Source organism: Nannobrachium achirus (genome assembly GCF_963921795.1).
Source record: "Nannobrachium achirus genome assembly, chromosome: 13".
NCBI classification, from domain to species: Eukaryota; Metazoa; Chordata; class Actinopteri; order Myctophiformes; family Myctophidae; genus Nannobrachium; species Nannobrachium achirus.
In genome coordinates, this window is record NC_137833.1 from 31,830,334 (window position 1) to 31,846,940 (window position 16,607).

At 43.5% G+C, this 16,607-nt stretch overlaps 1 protein-coding gene across 1 annotated transcript in view; it reads right to left on the minus strand.

The window, feature by feature from the left end:
* epas1b (endothelial PAS domain protein 1b) overlaps window positions 1-16,607 on the minus strand; it is a 93,167-nt gene that overhangs the window by 22,831 nt on the left and 53,729 nt on the right. Inside the window, exons 3-7 of the mRNA XM_080741032.1 lie at window positions 11,126-11,265; window positions 8,733-8,820; window positions 4,696-4,814; window positions 3,842-4,044; window positions 926-1,032 (exon numbers count right to left, since the gene is read on the minus strand). Coding sequence (XP_080597158.1) covers window positions 926-1,032; window positions 3,842-4,044; window positions 4,696-4,814; window positions 8,733-8,820; window positions 11,126-11,265 — 657 coding nt within the window. The remainder of the gene's footprint in view (window positions 1-925; window positions 1,033-3,841; window positions 4,045-4,695; window positions 4,815-8,732; window positions 8,821-11,125; window positions 11,266-16,607) is intronic.

Consider the following 16,607-nt stretch of genomic DNA (forward strand, 5'->3'; position numbering starts at 1 on the left):
TAACCGCATTGAACCGGATTAGTCTGAAAAATTAACTTGAGTTGAAAGGAGAATTCCGGCCTTGAAGGCTATCTTACCTTTAGATGTACTTATTCTCTCTTCAAAAGACTTCAAAGTTTACAGCTTATAAACAATATTGGCCGGGTTTCCCAAAGCGATTTTAGCCCTTCGTAGCTCACACATGGTCATTAAGTCCAAGCCCTGAGCGTCATCTTCCCGGGTTTACATGGGTTCGGGCAGAGTGACTTATTTAGCCCTCTACAACTACACCAATATTGTGCTTAATAAAGTCTCACACCTGTCTAAATACGGTACAGCATTCTATAATTACCCGTATCCTCCGTGTTCTTTAATAAGAAGCTTTTTTATCCTATCGTTTTCTGTGTGTGTATTTCCTGCTTTTCCACATGCGCACCAACCCTGATCTATGGACACTGAGATGTGGGCATGGCCTTGCAAAAATGGGTCCGGAAATACATTAAGCACTTTGTTTGTGAAATCTGAATGTTGGTGTAGTTGTAGGGGGCTAAATAAGTCGCTCTGCCCAAACCCATGTAAACTCGGGAACATGCCGGTCAGCGCTAGGTCTCTACGACCATGCGTGAGCTACGAAGGGCTAAAATCGCTTTGGGAAACCCGGCCAATGTCGTTAGCCCCGTGGGGCTAACGAGCGGATTAACAATATAACCACTCGCTCCTGTTTGGAGCAGTGATCAGTTAGGGCAAATAGACAAAATAGCCTGTTTTGAAAAATAAATAAATAAACAAATATCTGGATCAGTCTTTTGGGAAGCAAATAACACCAACTAACGGCAAGAAAAGCCTCTGGGCCGGAATTGTCCTTTAATTTGCACAACCTGGGTTGCGGTCATGCACAGCCACAATGTACGTGTGTGTGTGTGTAACTGTGTATTTGTGTACTGACGGTTCTGGTGACTCTTGCTGACACTGTCCATGTCCTGGGCGTGGTAGAAATCGTAGACAGACCGGTCGAGTAGATCCTCTGAACTGTAGCCCATCAACTCTGTCACCCTGAACACACACACACACACAATGACAAAAACAATGTTAAAAACAATAGAGACAGAAACAGCGAGCAAATCCAACATGACAGACGGATAAAAGGGCAGGGGCAGTATGGTTCATTAGAGACTACAGTGGCAGAAGAAAGGATGGCTGGATAGATGGACGGACGGACGGACGGACGGACGGACGGACGGACGGACGGACGCGGCTAGCACGGCTATCAACATCTCTACATGGAGATGTTAAGACTTCAAAGGGCTTCATGTGAGACTTAGAAATCCGAAAGAGCAACAGATAGTCCTACAAAGCAAAATATAAAGTTCCTACTCCCTCTCATCCCCTCAATCTGCTTCAAGAAAAAGTTAATCTTTTTCCGTTGCTCTTGTCAAAAGTTCACTTTGTTAATGAAGACCTTGGAATTGGTGTGTGTGTGTGTGTGTGTGTGTGTGTGTGTGTGTGTGTGTGTGTGTGTGTGTGTGTGTGTGTGTGTGTGTGTGTGTGTGTGTGTGTGTGTGTGTGTGTGTGTGTGTGTGTGTGTGTGTGTGTTTGTGTGTTTTTTTTTTTTTTTATCTTTTTTCATAAAATACTTACTTGATGATTCTTTGGGATGTAAATTAAAAGGGCTCAAATAAAAGTCATCAGATTACAATGACATGTAGCAATGTGAGTACAAAGTTCCACAGCAATCACATGCTGTGTTCATGATTTGAGGCATTTTGTCTAAAATGGGCCACTCCTGCGCACTTTGGAAGCTAACCTTAGCTTGGAATATGAAAAATACGACAATACAACGACTATAGAGATAATGTGTACAGAGTTGCGTGATGTTTGGACAAAAGTAAAAATTGGTCTCCTGGTGGCGCTGTAACAGGCCGATCTGAGAATTCGGGCAGAGGTTCTGCCCTGGCATCAAGGGATTGTGTGTGCACAGTTTCACTGCAATCAGGCCAACGGTGCCGGAGATTAGCTGTTAACAGACGGACGGACGGACACATGCATGCACCCACCCACACACGAACGGACAGGGTGCAAAACATAGCTTCACTAACAGGGATGCTAATATAAATACTGTAAATAGACAAATGAATAAATGCAAATGAATAATACATTATTTAAATGAATAAATATGACATAACAGAAATACCAAATTACTAACTCTCTTTCTCACTTTCACTCCCTGCCTTGATTATGATGTTTCTTGTCTTTCTCTCATTCTTCTCGCAGCTCCTTCACACTCTCTCTCTGTTTCTCTTGCCCTCTGTCTTACAAGCTAAGGAGACCTTCTGTCTGACCAGCTGTCTGTCTGTCTGTCCTCAAATGAGACCAAAGTCCACACTGAGCCAGGCGAGGCAGTATACACACACACACACACACACACACGCGACAAATACATTTGCATAATTGGAGATGATTTGGGCAGCTATTAAATGCCACTGAAAAAGGAAAATGGGTCTTTGTTTGTGGAGAAGTCACGCACAAACATAAACACACATGCTCACTTTTCCCCAAGGGAACCTTTTGTCCTGCATAAGCAGCTTGATATTGTTACAAGTCCGTCTGTGCGGCATGCGTTTCTGCGATTGACTGTATGGAATCGTTTTCTGAATCCATTTGATATCCATGTGCCATTGTATTCTAGTGTTTTGTTCCCAGCCCGATGACGGCTGATGTGTGTTTGTGAGTGCATACAGGTATTCTGGGGCCTTTTCCACCGGCAAAGAACCGGTTCGGGTTCTTTCTCCCGCCTATGGGATGAACCAGATGTGAGCTTTTCCACCGAGAACCGAGTTGGTTCGCACCAAGGTTCCAAGAAGTGTAGCTAGAGAGTGGTATGTGCGTGCGTGCGTGCGAGCGAGTGAGTGCGCACATGCATGCGTATGTGCGTGCACATGCGTGGGGGCGTGCGTGCGTGAGTACGAGAGAGAGAGACTGGTTGCTGTTTGGCAGAGTTTGTACGCCTCATGAGAGAAGCTTATTTAAGGATTAACATGTCATCTCCATGCTCATTTTCTCACTGGCTTCCACTGCCAAACTAAAGTGATTTACTCAGCAGGCAGTCTTCTTTAGAAGTCTGTCCTGACGTGTGTGTGAAAAAGTTTTTGCATAGGGCATTTTTTGCTTGGTGGGGCTCTTTATTTAGAATTTACGCAGGGGTGTGTGTGGGTGTGGCCGGGTGTGGGTGTGTTAGAGCTCTTCACAGGTCCAAAATTACGGCCCCAAACCCTAATGGACCCAACTGGATCTGAGATCTTCTTCAAAGGACCATGAAATTGGTTCCGTGATCCGAGTGGACCCGACATTCTTTCTTTAACAACTCATTGTCTGCATTCATTAAACTTTGTCTTTGGTAGTTCCCTGCCACACTCTTTTATGTTTTTCTTACCTTTTAAAGTGTACGTGGCCGATCAGAAAAGATTGCATGTTGATGTGTCGAAGCGTCCCAAAGCTACTAGCTAACTAGCTAGCACGGAAATGCGGCAGAAGCGGCGCAGGATCAGGAAACAGACAAATGGGAGTTTTCCTGCAAAATTTTACATTGGCGTCAATGGAGAATCGTTTTTTTTTTATGTCCGGTTTGAAGCTGTTTGCGGTGCAGACAGGATGCACTACTTTTTGAGCAGATCGGCACCAGAGATTTTCGATCAAATGAAATAAAACAAATATCTATGGAAACTCGGGCGTGGCAACATAATAGGTCGGCTATAACTCGGGAAACGTGGGTTAAAACAGTCTCTCGGTCCTGTTGGGTATTTTGGGGATCGGGGAACCCTTGAAGAGTGTATGTGTGTGTGTGTGTGTGTGTGTTTCTCTCTACCTTTCATCACAGTAAGTGAACTTCATGTCCATGCTGTGACGGCTGAGAAATGTTTTGCTGTCCAGGGGTGTGTCGATGTTGGACGGATGTGGGACGGGTTCACACAACAGGACTGCACAGATGAGCGGAGGCTCCTTGAAGACGCAAGGCACGCGAGGGGGGCAGCCGTTGTACATCTTGAGGTGGCCCGTGCAATGCAACACCTGCAGGGAATGACAGATGAGGATGATAAATGTTGACATGACACGCAGTACAGATATTCATGTATGCCTAGGGTGCATTCCAAGAATGACACCTTGCAACAAGGAAAACGGCATTGCAATCAAATTAAAGCGTCATTTGTCTGTCTGAGAATGTTCTCCACTGCTTCTAGTTGTCTATCAGTGACGGTTTCAGAGCAGAGCCTTTTCGTTGCTCTTTCGTTACGTTCCAGCCAACAAACTTTGCAGCACTAGAGTAGGATGGTTCAACTTGAACCCTAAAATGTGCAGGTTGTGCAAATGTGTGTGGGTGAATGTGGTGAAAGGGTGAATGAGAAATATTGTACATCGCAAAGCATTTTAAGGATCGGAAAGACTAGAAAGGCATTATATATAAATGCAGTACATTTACCAATTACCATCAGAGACCTTGTGCATTCGAGCCTGGTGAATCGACTGAATTTCACTTCGTCCATCACTAGCCTAGTGGCAACTACCCTAGACGGTTAGTCTTTCATTTTCCTGCCCCCATCCCTAGTCTAAAGGCCAAATGGGTTGCAGTAATGAGTAACGAGTTCAAGAAAATAGTACAAAAGTTATTGTAAAAAAATGAAATAATAATAATATTTAAAAAACTGTTCCAGGTGACCCTACCTTCCAGTTAGCTGACTTAAGGTTGACGGTGCGCCCTCTGTTGGTGACGGTGCATTTCATCCTCATGAAGAAATCTCGCTCAGTGCACAGGTCTTTGCCTTTCTTGCTAAAGCCACTGCCTGATAGATACATAACCAGTTGGAAGAAAGAAAAACATGGTTAATCTCATGTATTTAAAAGATTATTCATAATCATAATATCAGAAGTTTAAATCAATAAACATTGGAAATCTCTGGTAAAGGAGGTAAATTCTGTTTTTATTTATGTAACTTAAATCTCATCGACCTCCTTTTGAAGTTGCCACTGCAGCCTGTTTAAACAACTCTCACATGCTTTGTCTTATCTGCCATACTGGGAACACAGTTCTATATGGTCACAGTTTAGACCCCTACTGTATCCCCTACAACTGCATGCATGCATGCACGCACGCGCACACACGGACACACACACACACACACACACATGCACACACACACACACACACACACACACACACACACACACACACACACACACACACACACACACACACACACACACACACACACACACATTCACTCACTATCACTCCACCCACTCCACTACAGCTCAGGGACTGAACTCTGACCTTGTGATGTAGCAACTTGGCTAGTGTTCCTGTTCCTATGTTTTTGTGTGTGTGCGTGTGTGCGTGTGTGCGTGCGTGCGTGCGTGCGTGCGTGCGTGTAATAACTCACAATGCGTGTTTGAATGGAGGTTTGGTCTTCCTTCTGTGTGTGTGTGTGTGTGTGTGTGTGCGTGTCTGTGCGTGTTTGTGTGAGCGTGTGTGTGAATATTATAACAACTTTTAGATTTTTTTACATTTAAAGTTTAACTCAAAATCGAACTATTTTTAAATAAAGTTTCAAATTCTAAAAGTTATCTTAATCCCAGGACAGTTCAAGAGCAAACAAATTTGTACTAACTTTTATGTTCACAAAAACAGTGTGTGACCATACAAATTAATATCCACTTAGTTTTAATTAGACCAAACACAGCCTTTCTAACCAACCCAGACATCATACGTGCGTGCGTGCGTGCGTGCGTGCGTAGGTGAATGACGCCGAGGTGGGGTGGGTGCCAGGGTAATACCCACATATCAGAACACACTCACACATGCACGCACCCACGCAGGTGCGCACGCACACACGCACACACACAAACAATGTCGGGAAGTGGTTTATGAAGTACATGTCTGTGTTCCAGAAAACGAGTGAAACAGAAACAGACAGAAAGGAAGCCTGTGTGTCAGAGTGTCTTTGCAAAGGAACGCTATCACCAGCCAATACACACTATTACATATATCACCATAGCCAATACATACTATTACATATATCACCATAGCCAATACGCACTATTACATCTATCACCATAGCCAATACACACTATTACATATATCACCATAGCCAATACACACTATTACATATATCACCATAGCCAATACACACTATTACATCTATCACCATAGCCAATACACACTATTACATCTATCACCATAGCCAATACACACTATTACATCTATCACCTCAGCCAATACACACTATTACATCTATCACCTCAGCCAATATGCACTATTACATCTATCACCTCAGCCAATACACACTATTACATATATCGCCTCAGCCAATATGCACTATTACATCTATCGCCTCAGCCAATACACACTATTACATCTATCGCCTCAGCCAATACACACTATTACATCTATCGCCTCAGCCAATACACACTATTACATCTATCGCCTCAGCCAATACACACTATTACATCTATCGCCTCAGCCAATATGCACTATTACATCTATCAACTCAGCCAATACACCAGGGCAGGAATATCATGAAGGCCATGAAGTCCATGACTGTTGTTGCCCCTCAGTTTGGCCTTGTGCCCCTCAAAAAATGTCATGCTCTGAGGCCACAGTGGCCTTAATGCCCCAGCTGACTGTACCACTTTTCCCTCTGTATCTGTCTTGTCAATATGTAGACACGAGTCTCTTTCTTGTCAGTATGTAGACACCAGTGACCCCATTGACTTGACTGGGAAAGTGTAAAAACGGCAACCACACTCGCAATTTCCTAGAATTGCATCTTTCTAGTTTCACAATAAAAATCATCCTTAACCCTTAAATTCAATTAATTATTTTAATGGTCCAAAATCTTGTTTTATTTGATGGCCTTCCTGCCCTGGCATTTGGCCTTTGTGCCTTCAAACAATGGACAACAGCAAAGGCCAAGTGGCCTTGCCCCTAAAATGAAGAAATTCCAGGCCTGCAATACACACTATTACATCTATCACCTCAGCCAATACACACTATCAGCCTACATCCATCACCTCAGGTAATACGCACTATTACATGATACTGTATCACCAATCAGCCAATTCACACATAATTTCACTGAACATTCCCATTTAGCCTTCTTCATGTAGACAGAATATAGTACACACTTATTAGGTTTCATAACGTGTGTCTGTGTGCGTGTCTGTGTGCGCGTGAATGTGCGTGTGTGTGTGTGTGTGTGTGTGTGTGTGTGGGTGTGTGTGTGTATGAAAGACACCATGGAATACCATGGCTCCCTATCAGAGAGAGATAATGCCCTCCCCTCTCTCATTCTCTTTCTCACTCTCTCTCCTTTTCTTCTCCCCGTATCAAAGCCCTTATCAGCCACCGTCCTGTCGTCCAGGCACACGTACACCAGCCACGCGCTTTTCTATCTCGCTAGAATTGATGTTCTGTTGGCTATATGGACTTTGTTACTTGAGTGCGTGTGTCTACAGTGGAAAATGTAATCTTAACACATTGACCGCCATTTTAACATACCTCCGTACTCCCACCTGCCATTCGTCTCCATAGACTTCCATGTAATTGGGTGTGCACGGATCATGCACACCCATGCCTAGATAATGCACCACGTGTGTCCACATTGCTCACAGCTTTCAAACAAAAAAATCCGAATGGAAATCCGTTCAGGCATTCATGAGATAACAGCCACTATGTTTAACAAAGATGGCTGCCAAAATGGCTGCCATGCTTGAAAGATGGGGTTGCTATGGGGGTTAAACATGCAATTTCGCGATTGCTATCATGCCTACTCCATTTTTTGGGGTCAAAAAAAAATTTTGAAAAAAAAATTTTTTGATTTTTTTTTTTTTTTTTTTTTTTTTTTTTTTAATTCTCTTTTTTTTTTTTTTTTTTTTTATTCTCGGGACTATCGGGCCTGGCGGGGAAAGACATTGGAATAATCTCGGGACTATCGGGCCTGGCAGGGAATGAGTTAAAGGAACGTATTTTTTGGTTTTGGGCTGAGGGAGCTTGAGCATGACCCCGTGCTGGGTCCTTGAGCATGACCCTGTGCTTTCATACATGCACACACAGAGTGTGTAGCAGTGGTGTAAAGTAACTAGTAGTCTACATTTACTTTACAAGTACTGTACTTAAGTACTTCTACTCCACTACATTTATGACATGATGGCTATATGCAAATAGCCGATCTACAAGCTCACAAAGTGACGTGTTGTGAGCTTGTAGAGCTTGTAGATCTGCTATTTTTATAGGATTTTAAACTTTTTATACATTTGGAAACTGTTATTATGATTACTGAGAACTTTTAGTACTTAAGTTTATTTTGACACCAATACTTTTGTACCTTTACTTATTCCACTACATTTTTTTATTCAAGACATCTACTTGTAAGTTGTAACACAGTATGTCTACATTAGAATGTTGATACTGTACTTTTTCCACCACTGGTGAGTAGGATTGGTTCTCAAAGTGGGGTCCGGGGACCCTGAGGGGTCCTTGAGGGAGTTCCAGGGGGTCCCCAGGCCCCAGCAAAATGATAGATAGTTATGAACCAAATAGACCCTTATAGGTCTGTAGTGCAGAAGCAAATGGACCCGTTCAACCCCCACCGCTCTCCGCAATTCTCCCCCACTCCTTCAGCTTCTGGCTAGGGGAAACACTGGCTTATCACTTAAAAGATGAGGTGATAGCTCTTTACCTCGGACTATGATAAAGCCTTTACCTGTTGTCTTCATTGTGAGGTTGTCTCTGATCTCATCATGGTCACATGGGTGGGTGAAGTCAAAGATACTGTGACCGGTCAACTCTACCTAAAGATGAGAAATAATATATAATAATAATTAGAAAGAGGCAATTCCGGAGCATTTGCTAAATTGCAAGATTGCCTTGACACGAGTCGTGGGTTGTGACCGCCGGGACCCGAAGAATATGCTGGCGTCTGAGGCCAGGCAATGTGCTATTTAAATTTGGTGCTGATTGGGTCCTGCGTTTGTGACGCATGGCGTTTTTAAGAAATAAGCTCCTCCCACAAATGTTGCAATTTATTGTCACATCACTCCTGCGATCGTGTATTTCATTCTTAGTCCATGGGCCATACGAGACGTCGCGATCGGAAGCTATCACAAAAATGTGAAAAGTGATGAATCATCGCTAAACCATAGTTTTGTGGGGCCGTTTAGCCCAAGGAATGTTTTTTGTGCAAAACACATACTTGCAATCAGAATCATGAAAAGCCCCTAGTTTGACCCCTTATAAGCTACTTAAAGCAGATTTTTCTTTTTTTTTTAGCATTTTCTTTCCTGTATAGTAAAGTTAATGGGACACCAACTTTAGCAGCTAAGAACACCAATTTAGCTGTGACTCAGGAAGGGTTATCATACCAAAATATAATCTACAGATATAGAGCTTCTCAAAAATGCTAAGTAACCTTTGCCACCTTTCCGAGTGACATCTTGTATGGCCCATGGACTATTTGAAGGGAAGATTCGCTGCAAAGATCATGTTCTTGCATTAAACGGTTGAAATGTGTGCATTTGTGGCACCCCTTTTATGGGTTAAAGTGGAAATTATTTTTGGGTTGTGGTGAGTACACGACCCTCACCATGTGATTCAAATTTGAGGTTGATTGGATATTCATTGTATAATAGTCTAACTTTGGAAGCCAATTCACCATTTGTCAAGTCCTGCCCGTTGTCCCGCCTCTCTTCACACCCATTGGTTGCTGTGTCTTGGTGGGACACTCGGTGGGACACTCCATCCACTACCATTTTAATTCAGTTGCTTCGTATTGTTATTCTGAGTGTTCAATTCTAATTTCAAACTTGGTTTCAGTAAAATGGAGTTGCTCAGTGGCAGTATAGTAACTGGGCATGTTTTTAAATGTTTTTATTTCTCCAAAGTTTATGTTTTAGCAAATTCAACATAAAAAGGCGGGACAACGGACAAGGCAGATAGAGCCTGCTGGTTGGTCAGTCAGGGACCAACAAGAAGGCTAACAAAGGGTGAATTACAGACAAACGGTACTATGGACTAATCAAAATTCTGTGGTTTGGTTAGGTGAAGCTGAATAATATTCAGCCTAATTCTATTCCTGAAATGCTATGTTATGGGGGAGGGATTACTGTATATTGTATGTGTTTGTACCAGACGGAAACTGATGATCCGCTGTGGGCGACCCCAATGGGAATTAGCCGGAAGAAGAAGAAGTGTTTGTACGTAAATAGTCTAAATATAGAGGTGCAACACTGTGTGCGCCTACATATCGTCGTTGTCGGGTGAAAACCTTGTATGTCCAAAACCGTTGGTTTTGCATTTATCATTTTAAAAATGATTTAAACTAGTGAAAAAAGCCGATCTACAAGCATACAACACCTCGCACCGCGAGGCGTTGTGTGCTTGTAGATCTGCTGTTCTCACTACTTTTGTGTGACGGCCTTGTATGATGAAGCAGGGCTTTACTTTGCGAAATAACGTACAAATTTGAAATTTGGAGATACGAGGTTTCCACCTGTCAACGACGATATAAATCAGGCTGTTCTCAGGGGTGTCGCACCAAATTCTGGGCCCTGGGTACGAGGACTCACTGCGGGACCCCCATGAATGTTCTACCTAGGGGGAGGGGGTTTAACCCATTTAGACTGGGAATGCATTAGTACGCAATATTTTGTGTTTTAACTATTGAAGAATAGCAGATATACAAGCTCACAGCGTGGCACTGTGTGTTTGTAGATCTGCTATTTTTGAAAAATCTTGATTTTCTTTGTCAGTGGTGCTCAAAGTTTTTCATGTGAAGGACCCCCAAAATGATATTTGGCCACGGACCCCCATCTCAAAATATTTAGTTCCAGGGACCCCCCAGAAGCAAAATTTGAGTTACAAATGTTCTCTTAAAAAATATGTGTTCAAAAAGATTTGCACACATTTTCACAACTTTTTCAAAAATAGCAGATCTACAAGCTTGCAGCGCGGCACTCGGTGCCGCGCTGTGAACTTGTAGATCTGCTATTTTTCAATAGCTAAAGCATAAAATAATTAAGGCCCCTCCACCTTGGGCCCTAGTAACACAGTCCCACTTTCCCCCCACCCTTGTGACGCCCCTGCTTGTGATCACAGTACCTGTGTGAGGCCCATGAACTTGTTGATGTTTTCAGACAGGAAGATCATGTCACCATCGGAGGTTACCACGGTGACAAATCCCTCCAGAGATTTGAGGTACAGGCTGTCCAATTGTCTGTCCGCGTCACTATTGATGCAGCCTGAAAACACACACACACACACACACACACACACACACACACACACACACACACACACACACACACACACACACACACGTATTTTGGAATTAAATTATACATATAGCAGGCAGAACTATACTCTGAATCATTAATGGGTCATTGTAATGTATTGTTAACAATATCTTTAAACTGGAACAACTTTGATAAAGGGACCAGTAATCATTTGTATGATTAGTTAGATGTATGTTTCAGAATAAACCCAAAAGTACCTTTTACTAAGCCAAAAGGCAAATTACCTGTCCCGTTGCCTACTGTAAGCTGTAAGAAACCAGTTCCTTCAATAATAATAATGAGTGTGTGAGTGTGTGTGTTTTGTTTTCCATCTTTAAGCTTTGGATCTGGGCCAAGACAAACCAGCGCAGATCTCTGCACACACACAACCCCGAAACACACACACGCACGCACGCACGCACACACACACACACACACACGCGCACACACACACGCACGAGTGCGCGCACACACACACACACACACACCCTGCAAAAATTCAATACAGTAATCATTATCCATTGCATGCATTTTGCATAACTATTATCAAATGTACAGAGCACATTATCAAAACTTTGACCGAGTCCAGAGTGACCACAATGATAAAACTCGGGCCAACACTCAACTCCACTGCAACTCCTTGCGGTGCTAATTGATGCAGAAGTGAGAAAACAGAGATAGCGCCTATCTGGCAGCAACTCAAAGGGGAGTATGTGTGTACTGTACTGCATGTGTGCGCACACGGCGCAGTTGTGTGTATAGTCGGGGGCTCCGTGCGGTGGGGGTGGGGGACTGTGATTCCTCCAGTGTGCTTCCCTGAGATAAGGGAGCATCGTTCTCAAGGCCTCGACAAGGCCTGGGGCTCGAGTTTGGAGCCGGGCCCAGATAGTGTTTAGTCCCAGGGGAGCTGAGAACTTTCTCATGGGTCCTGGAGAGCTGCATGGGGCTGAGAGCTTCTGGGTCACTCCGCGGAGCACCGGCACCTTTGCCCTAAATACTTAAGGGCGATTACCGGTCTTTCGCGGAACAGGACGTTTTTTCTCTCTGTTGTTCTTTGGTTGTGTAACTGTCCAGCTTTCACAATAATAGAGTCCAGTACAAAGAGTCTGACATGGATAACACTCGTTTGGATAATACATTATTTCCAGTTCTATTTTTAGCGTTATCTGCCTTACAGCTTAAGTAGTGGAGAGTGAGGCAAAAGATGTGAGGAAGAGGGGACTTAAGAGACTCAAAGCCAGAAACAAAAGTCATTCTGAGCTAAATGAACTCTCCTCTCCTGAGTATTAGGGAGTTTTTGGGAGCTCAACCTGTTCAAAAGGCCCTACTGTTTCCCCCCTTTCTAGTGGTACGACCCAACTAAGGCCCCTAAAACAAAGCCTAATACGTTCCAGCGATAAGCTGCAAATTACAGCACCATATTCACAAACTGAAACCATATAATGACAACAGCCCAGCCAGGTGCGCCGGGTCCAGCTGGGGTTTTGGGACGCACATCGCTAATCAGGGTCGGCCGTTCACAAACGGCACCACTATTAGCCTACAGCAACATCGTGTTCCACTTGAGCTGCTGTTTCATAACTGAAGCAGTCCTTGTACAGCTGCCTGTATGATTCGCTGTGTGTGTGTGTGTGTGTGTGTGTGTGTGTGTGTGTGTGTGTGTGTGTGTGTGTGTGTGTGTGTGTGTGTGTGTGTGTGTGTGTGTGTGTGTGTGTGTGTGTGTGTGTGTGTGTGTGTGTGTGTGTGTGTGTGTGTGTGTGTGTGCATGGCGCCAGGCAGGCCGGTGTTATGGCTAGCGGTGTATCAGCAACGGCGGGCCAGCGTTGGGCAGAGCCCCCCTGTTCCTGCCCAATCTCTCTCCCCATCACTGTGCAATCAGACGAGCGCGGGTGATAACACTATCACCTGCTCCATCTCTCCTCTTTTACTCCACCGTTAATCTCCCTGTCCTCTCGGCTTCCACCTCCTGTCCTCCACCCTCCCAGCCACCCCTTTTTCCTACTTCTTCCTCCTTTCCATTAATTCCTCTCCTCCTCCTTTTTGCTAATCTCCCTCACCACAAACACAAACTATCAATACTAGATTAAGACAAATTCAATATAATTGGATAATGAGAACTTACATAACCCTAGAGAAATTAAAAATTCAATCCTAACATTCCCGAGCATGTTATAAATGTAGTGAGCACGGGCGCCTGCTGGCCAACTGGTCCAGGCGCATACCGCTTAGGCATTGCCACATAGGCATGGATGCCTGGCGGCGTCGCTGGTTCGATTCCCGATCTGGACGACCTTTGCCGCGTGTCACTCCCCATCTCCTGTGGCCAGACTGTTGACTCCCACAATTTGGAAATGCTCCCGTCATACAGTCTGGGGTAACGTAAGAAGAACGATGAGTACCCGGTCAAAGCGGAAGTGAAGCCTCCTCCCCACTTCCGTTTCGTTTTTAATATCTGCACATTTATCCTAATATAAATAAAAATCATCTAAGCATGTTGTGCTTGCTGTTTAGCAGAAATGACATTTTAAAATATATTTTCATGAACGGAAATGCCAGCTTCCATTACTCGCCGTTCAGGAGGTGTAGTTCCAGACTCTATATGCTGTAGCATTTGGAGATTGTGGAAAAGTTGTCTGGCTACGCAAGACTACTCCCCATCTCTCCCCCCTTTTCCTGTCAGTCTGCTATTTTCACAATAGAAAGTATTATTATTTCTTTTTTCAACTTCGACTTTCGACTTTCTCTGGCGGGAGTCGACTTGTGTAATGAAGTCGACTTGTCGACTTTTTCTTTAATGCCCTAGGCCAAACCTGCCTACCAGTCACTGGTAGGCATCTTTCTGAACTGTGCACAGCCCTCCTCTGTAGACAGAAATGGTGCAATCTTAGCATTAGTGAGGACCAATTATATGACAACAGATTGAAAATGGGTGAAGTACATTCCTGAGTGTCACCTATGAATTTAAGTGTATTAAAGTGTCACCTACAGTACATAATGACATGCCCTAAATAGGGACGCCAGGTCGAAAGCGTTTAAATCACTTTTCAAAATGCACTTTTGTTTTAGAAAAGCCTTTGTTGATGTACTTTTGTGGGGTTTGCTTTTTGTCTATTTCTTGTGTAAATAACCTTGTAGCTATTATTTTGAAAAGTGCATTGTAAACATTAATTTGATCATTACCGTGTGCGGTGCAGGAAAGCGGAATCTCATGCTATTCCCAGGGTTCAATAGTACGGAGGATTGAGATGAAAATCTTTTCATACAAGTGTGAAACTTGGTACACTTGGGGCCCTGAACATTTTCAGATATGGAGCCATCGCAAAAACAGCACCAAGGGCATGTCAGCCATTTTCTCCATTAGCAATTAATGTATTTTAAATGAACAAATAAGGTGTCTAGACCATACATGGGCAACTGGCGGCCCGGGGGCCACATGTGGCCCCCACCTTCACTTAATGCAGCCCGCAGGTTGATACCAGAATACTGGTACATTATTGATTTCAGCTGTTACTATTCCAAACATGCAAACATTGTCTATATTAGTAGCTTAATGACTAGTATAAATGTTAGCCTTTTTTTATGTCCAACATATTTGTATTTAAAGTTCATAAAGTTAAAATGAGTATAACTAAACGCATTTTAAATTAAATCAAAATGTTTCAGGATTCCAATTAAAAAATAACAAAAAATAATTCAGGATTCCAATTCAAAAGAAGCAAAAATAGCCGATCTACAAGCTCAAAACGCGCCGAAGTGAAGTGTACCAAGTTTCACGTTTATATGAAAAAGAGAACGATTCCCATAAAATCTGGTCTCAATCCTCCGGACTACACAAATACAAAGTGTACCATACTGGTAGCGTAGTGGTGAAATCCCTCTGAAAACCACATCTGCTCCCATGAACATTAGTTCCTTCCGATCCATATGTCTGTCCTCTGCTAAGCTGGTTGCACACTGCTGCGTTTTTTCATTGCTTTTTGGAAATCCGAAACCGCAAAAAAACGGTTTTCAGATCAAGGAGAGAGAGAGGAGAGAGAGAGCAAGGAACCAATGGCGACAGTTGCGAAAATCGGAAAAAAATATACCCCGAAAATAAATACGAAACTGGCGGCAGTGTGCAAACGTGATTGACATAAGGTGAGGTTGATTTTTTTATTTACGTGCTCCAAAATCTGCGCCGATATTCTGCAGAAAAAAACGCATCAGCGTGCAAAGACCTTTAGTTTTCCTACTGTCTCAATAAACAGAGTACAGTGAAGTACTGTTTTGTCTTACTGTAACTACTGTCATACTACTGAATTACTGTAGTGATGTACTTTAACTGTGCGGTCATACTGTAACTACTGTCATACTATGACTACTGAAATACCGTACTGTCATGCTGTAACTACTGAATTACTGTACTGTAGGCACTGAGACACGCAGGCACTGTGGAATTTCAGAACAATAGGTCTCACTCCTCTGTCTGGCCTCCGGCAGCTTCTAATTTTAAATAAAAGAACAGGAAAGTGAACAAGTGGACAGACAGTAGCCAACCAGCCACCACTGCGAGGCAGCTGGCTGGAAATAGCATTTGTATTGTACGCCATCGTGCCCCATTATAGCCAGAAATGAAAGTGCTTTTGGTTGTGTGCTCTACAACATGCGATTCCAATTTGCGGTTGATTGGATGCAACATAAATCATTTTGTATAATGGGCCCCTCCGCAAAATTTTGAAGCCAATCATAGTCAAGTCAAGTCAATTTTATTTCTAGAGCACATTTAAAAACAAACAGGGTTAACCAAAGTGCTGCACAGTATACCAGTAAGACTCCCTAATCGGGAGATAAGCGACTGTCAGGTCGCAAGTATAGGAGCAGTCTGTAGGAGCAGTGTCCATTAATGTTGTCTGCAAAAAGCAACCTCATGGTGGCGCTAGGAGAGGGGCATGTGAGAAATGGAGGTTGTGGTTTGCCAGCCAAGGAGTGTGTGTGCAAAGTTTGGCATGGGGGCAACGGTGACAGGGATAAGAGTAGAGCCAAAAGTGTGACGTGACATGACGGACAGATGGACTGGCGGACTGACAGACAGCTGGTGGAGGTTTTCATAGTAACTTGCGACCTGATGGTCACAATAAAACAGTAAGACGCCTAAGAGCGAAAAGCCCTAAAGGGCGAGGTCGCGCAGGACGGAATTCGCACAGGACGGAATTCATTTGCAAGTGTGATTTGAGATGTGGTTGGTTGTTTAAGTTGGACTGACACAATATGTCCATATATGGGCATTCCCAGATATGGGCTTAATATTGATGGCATAAAAGGGATTCTAT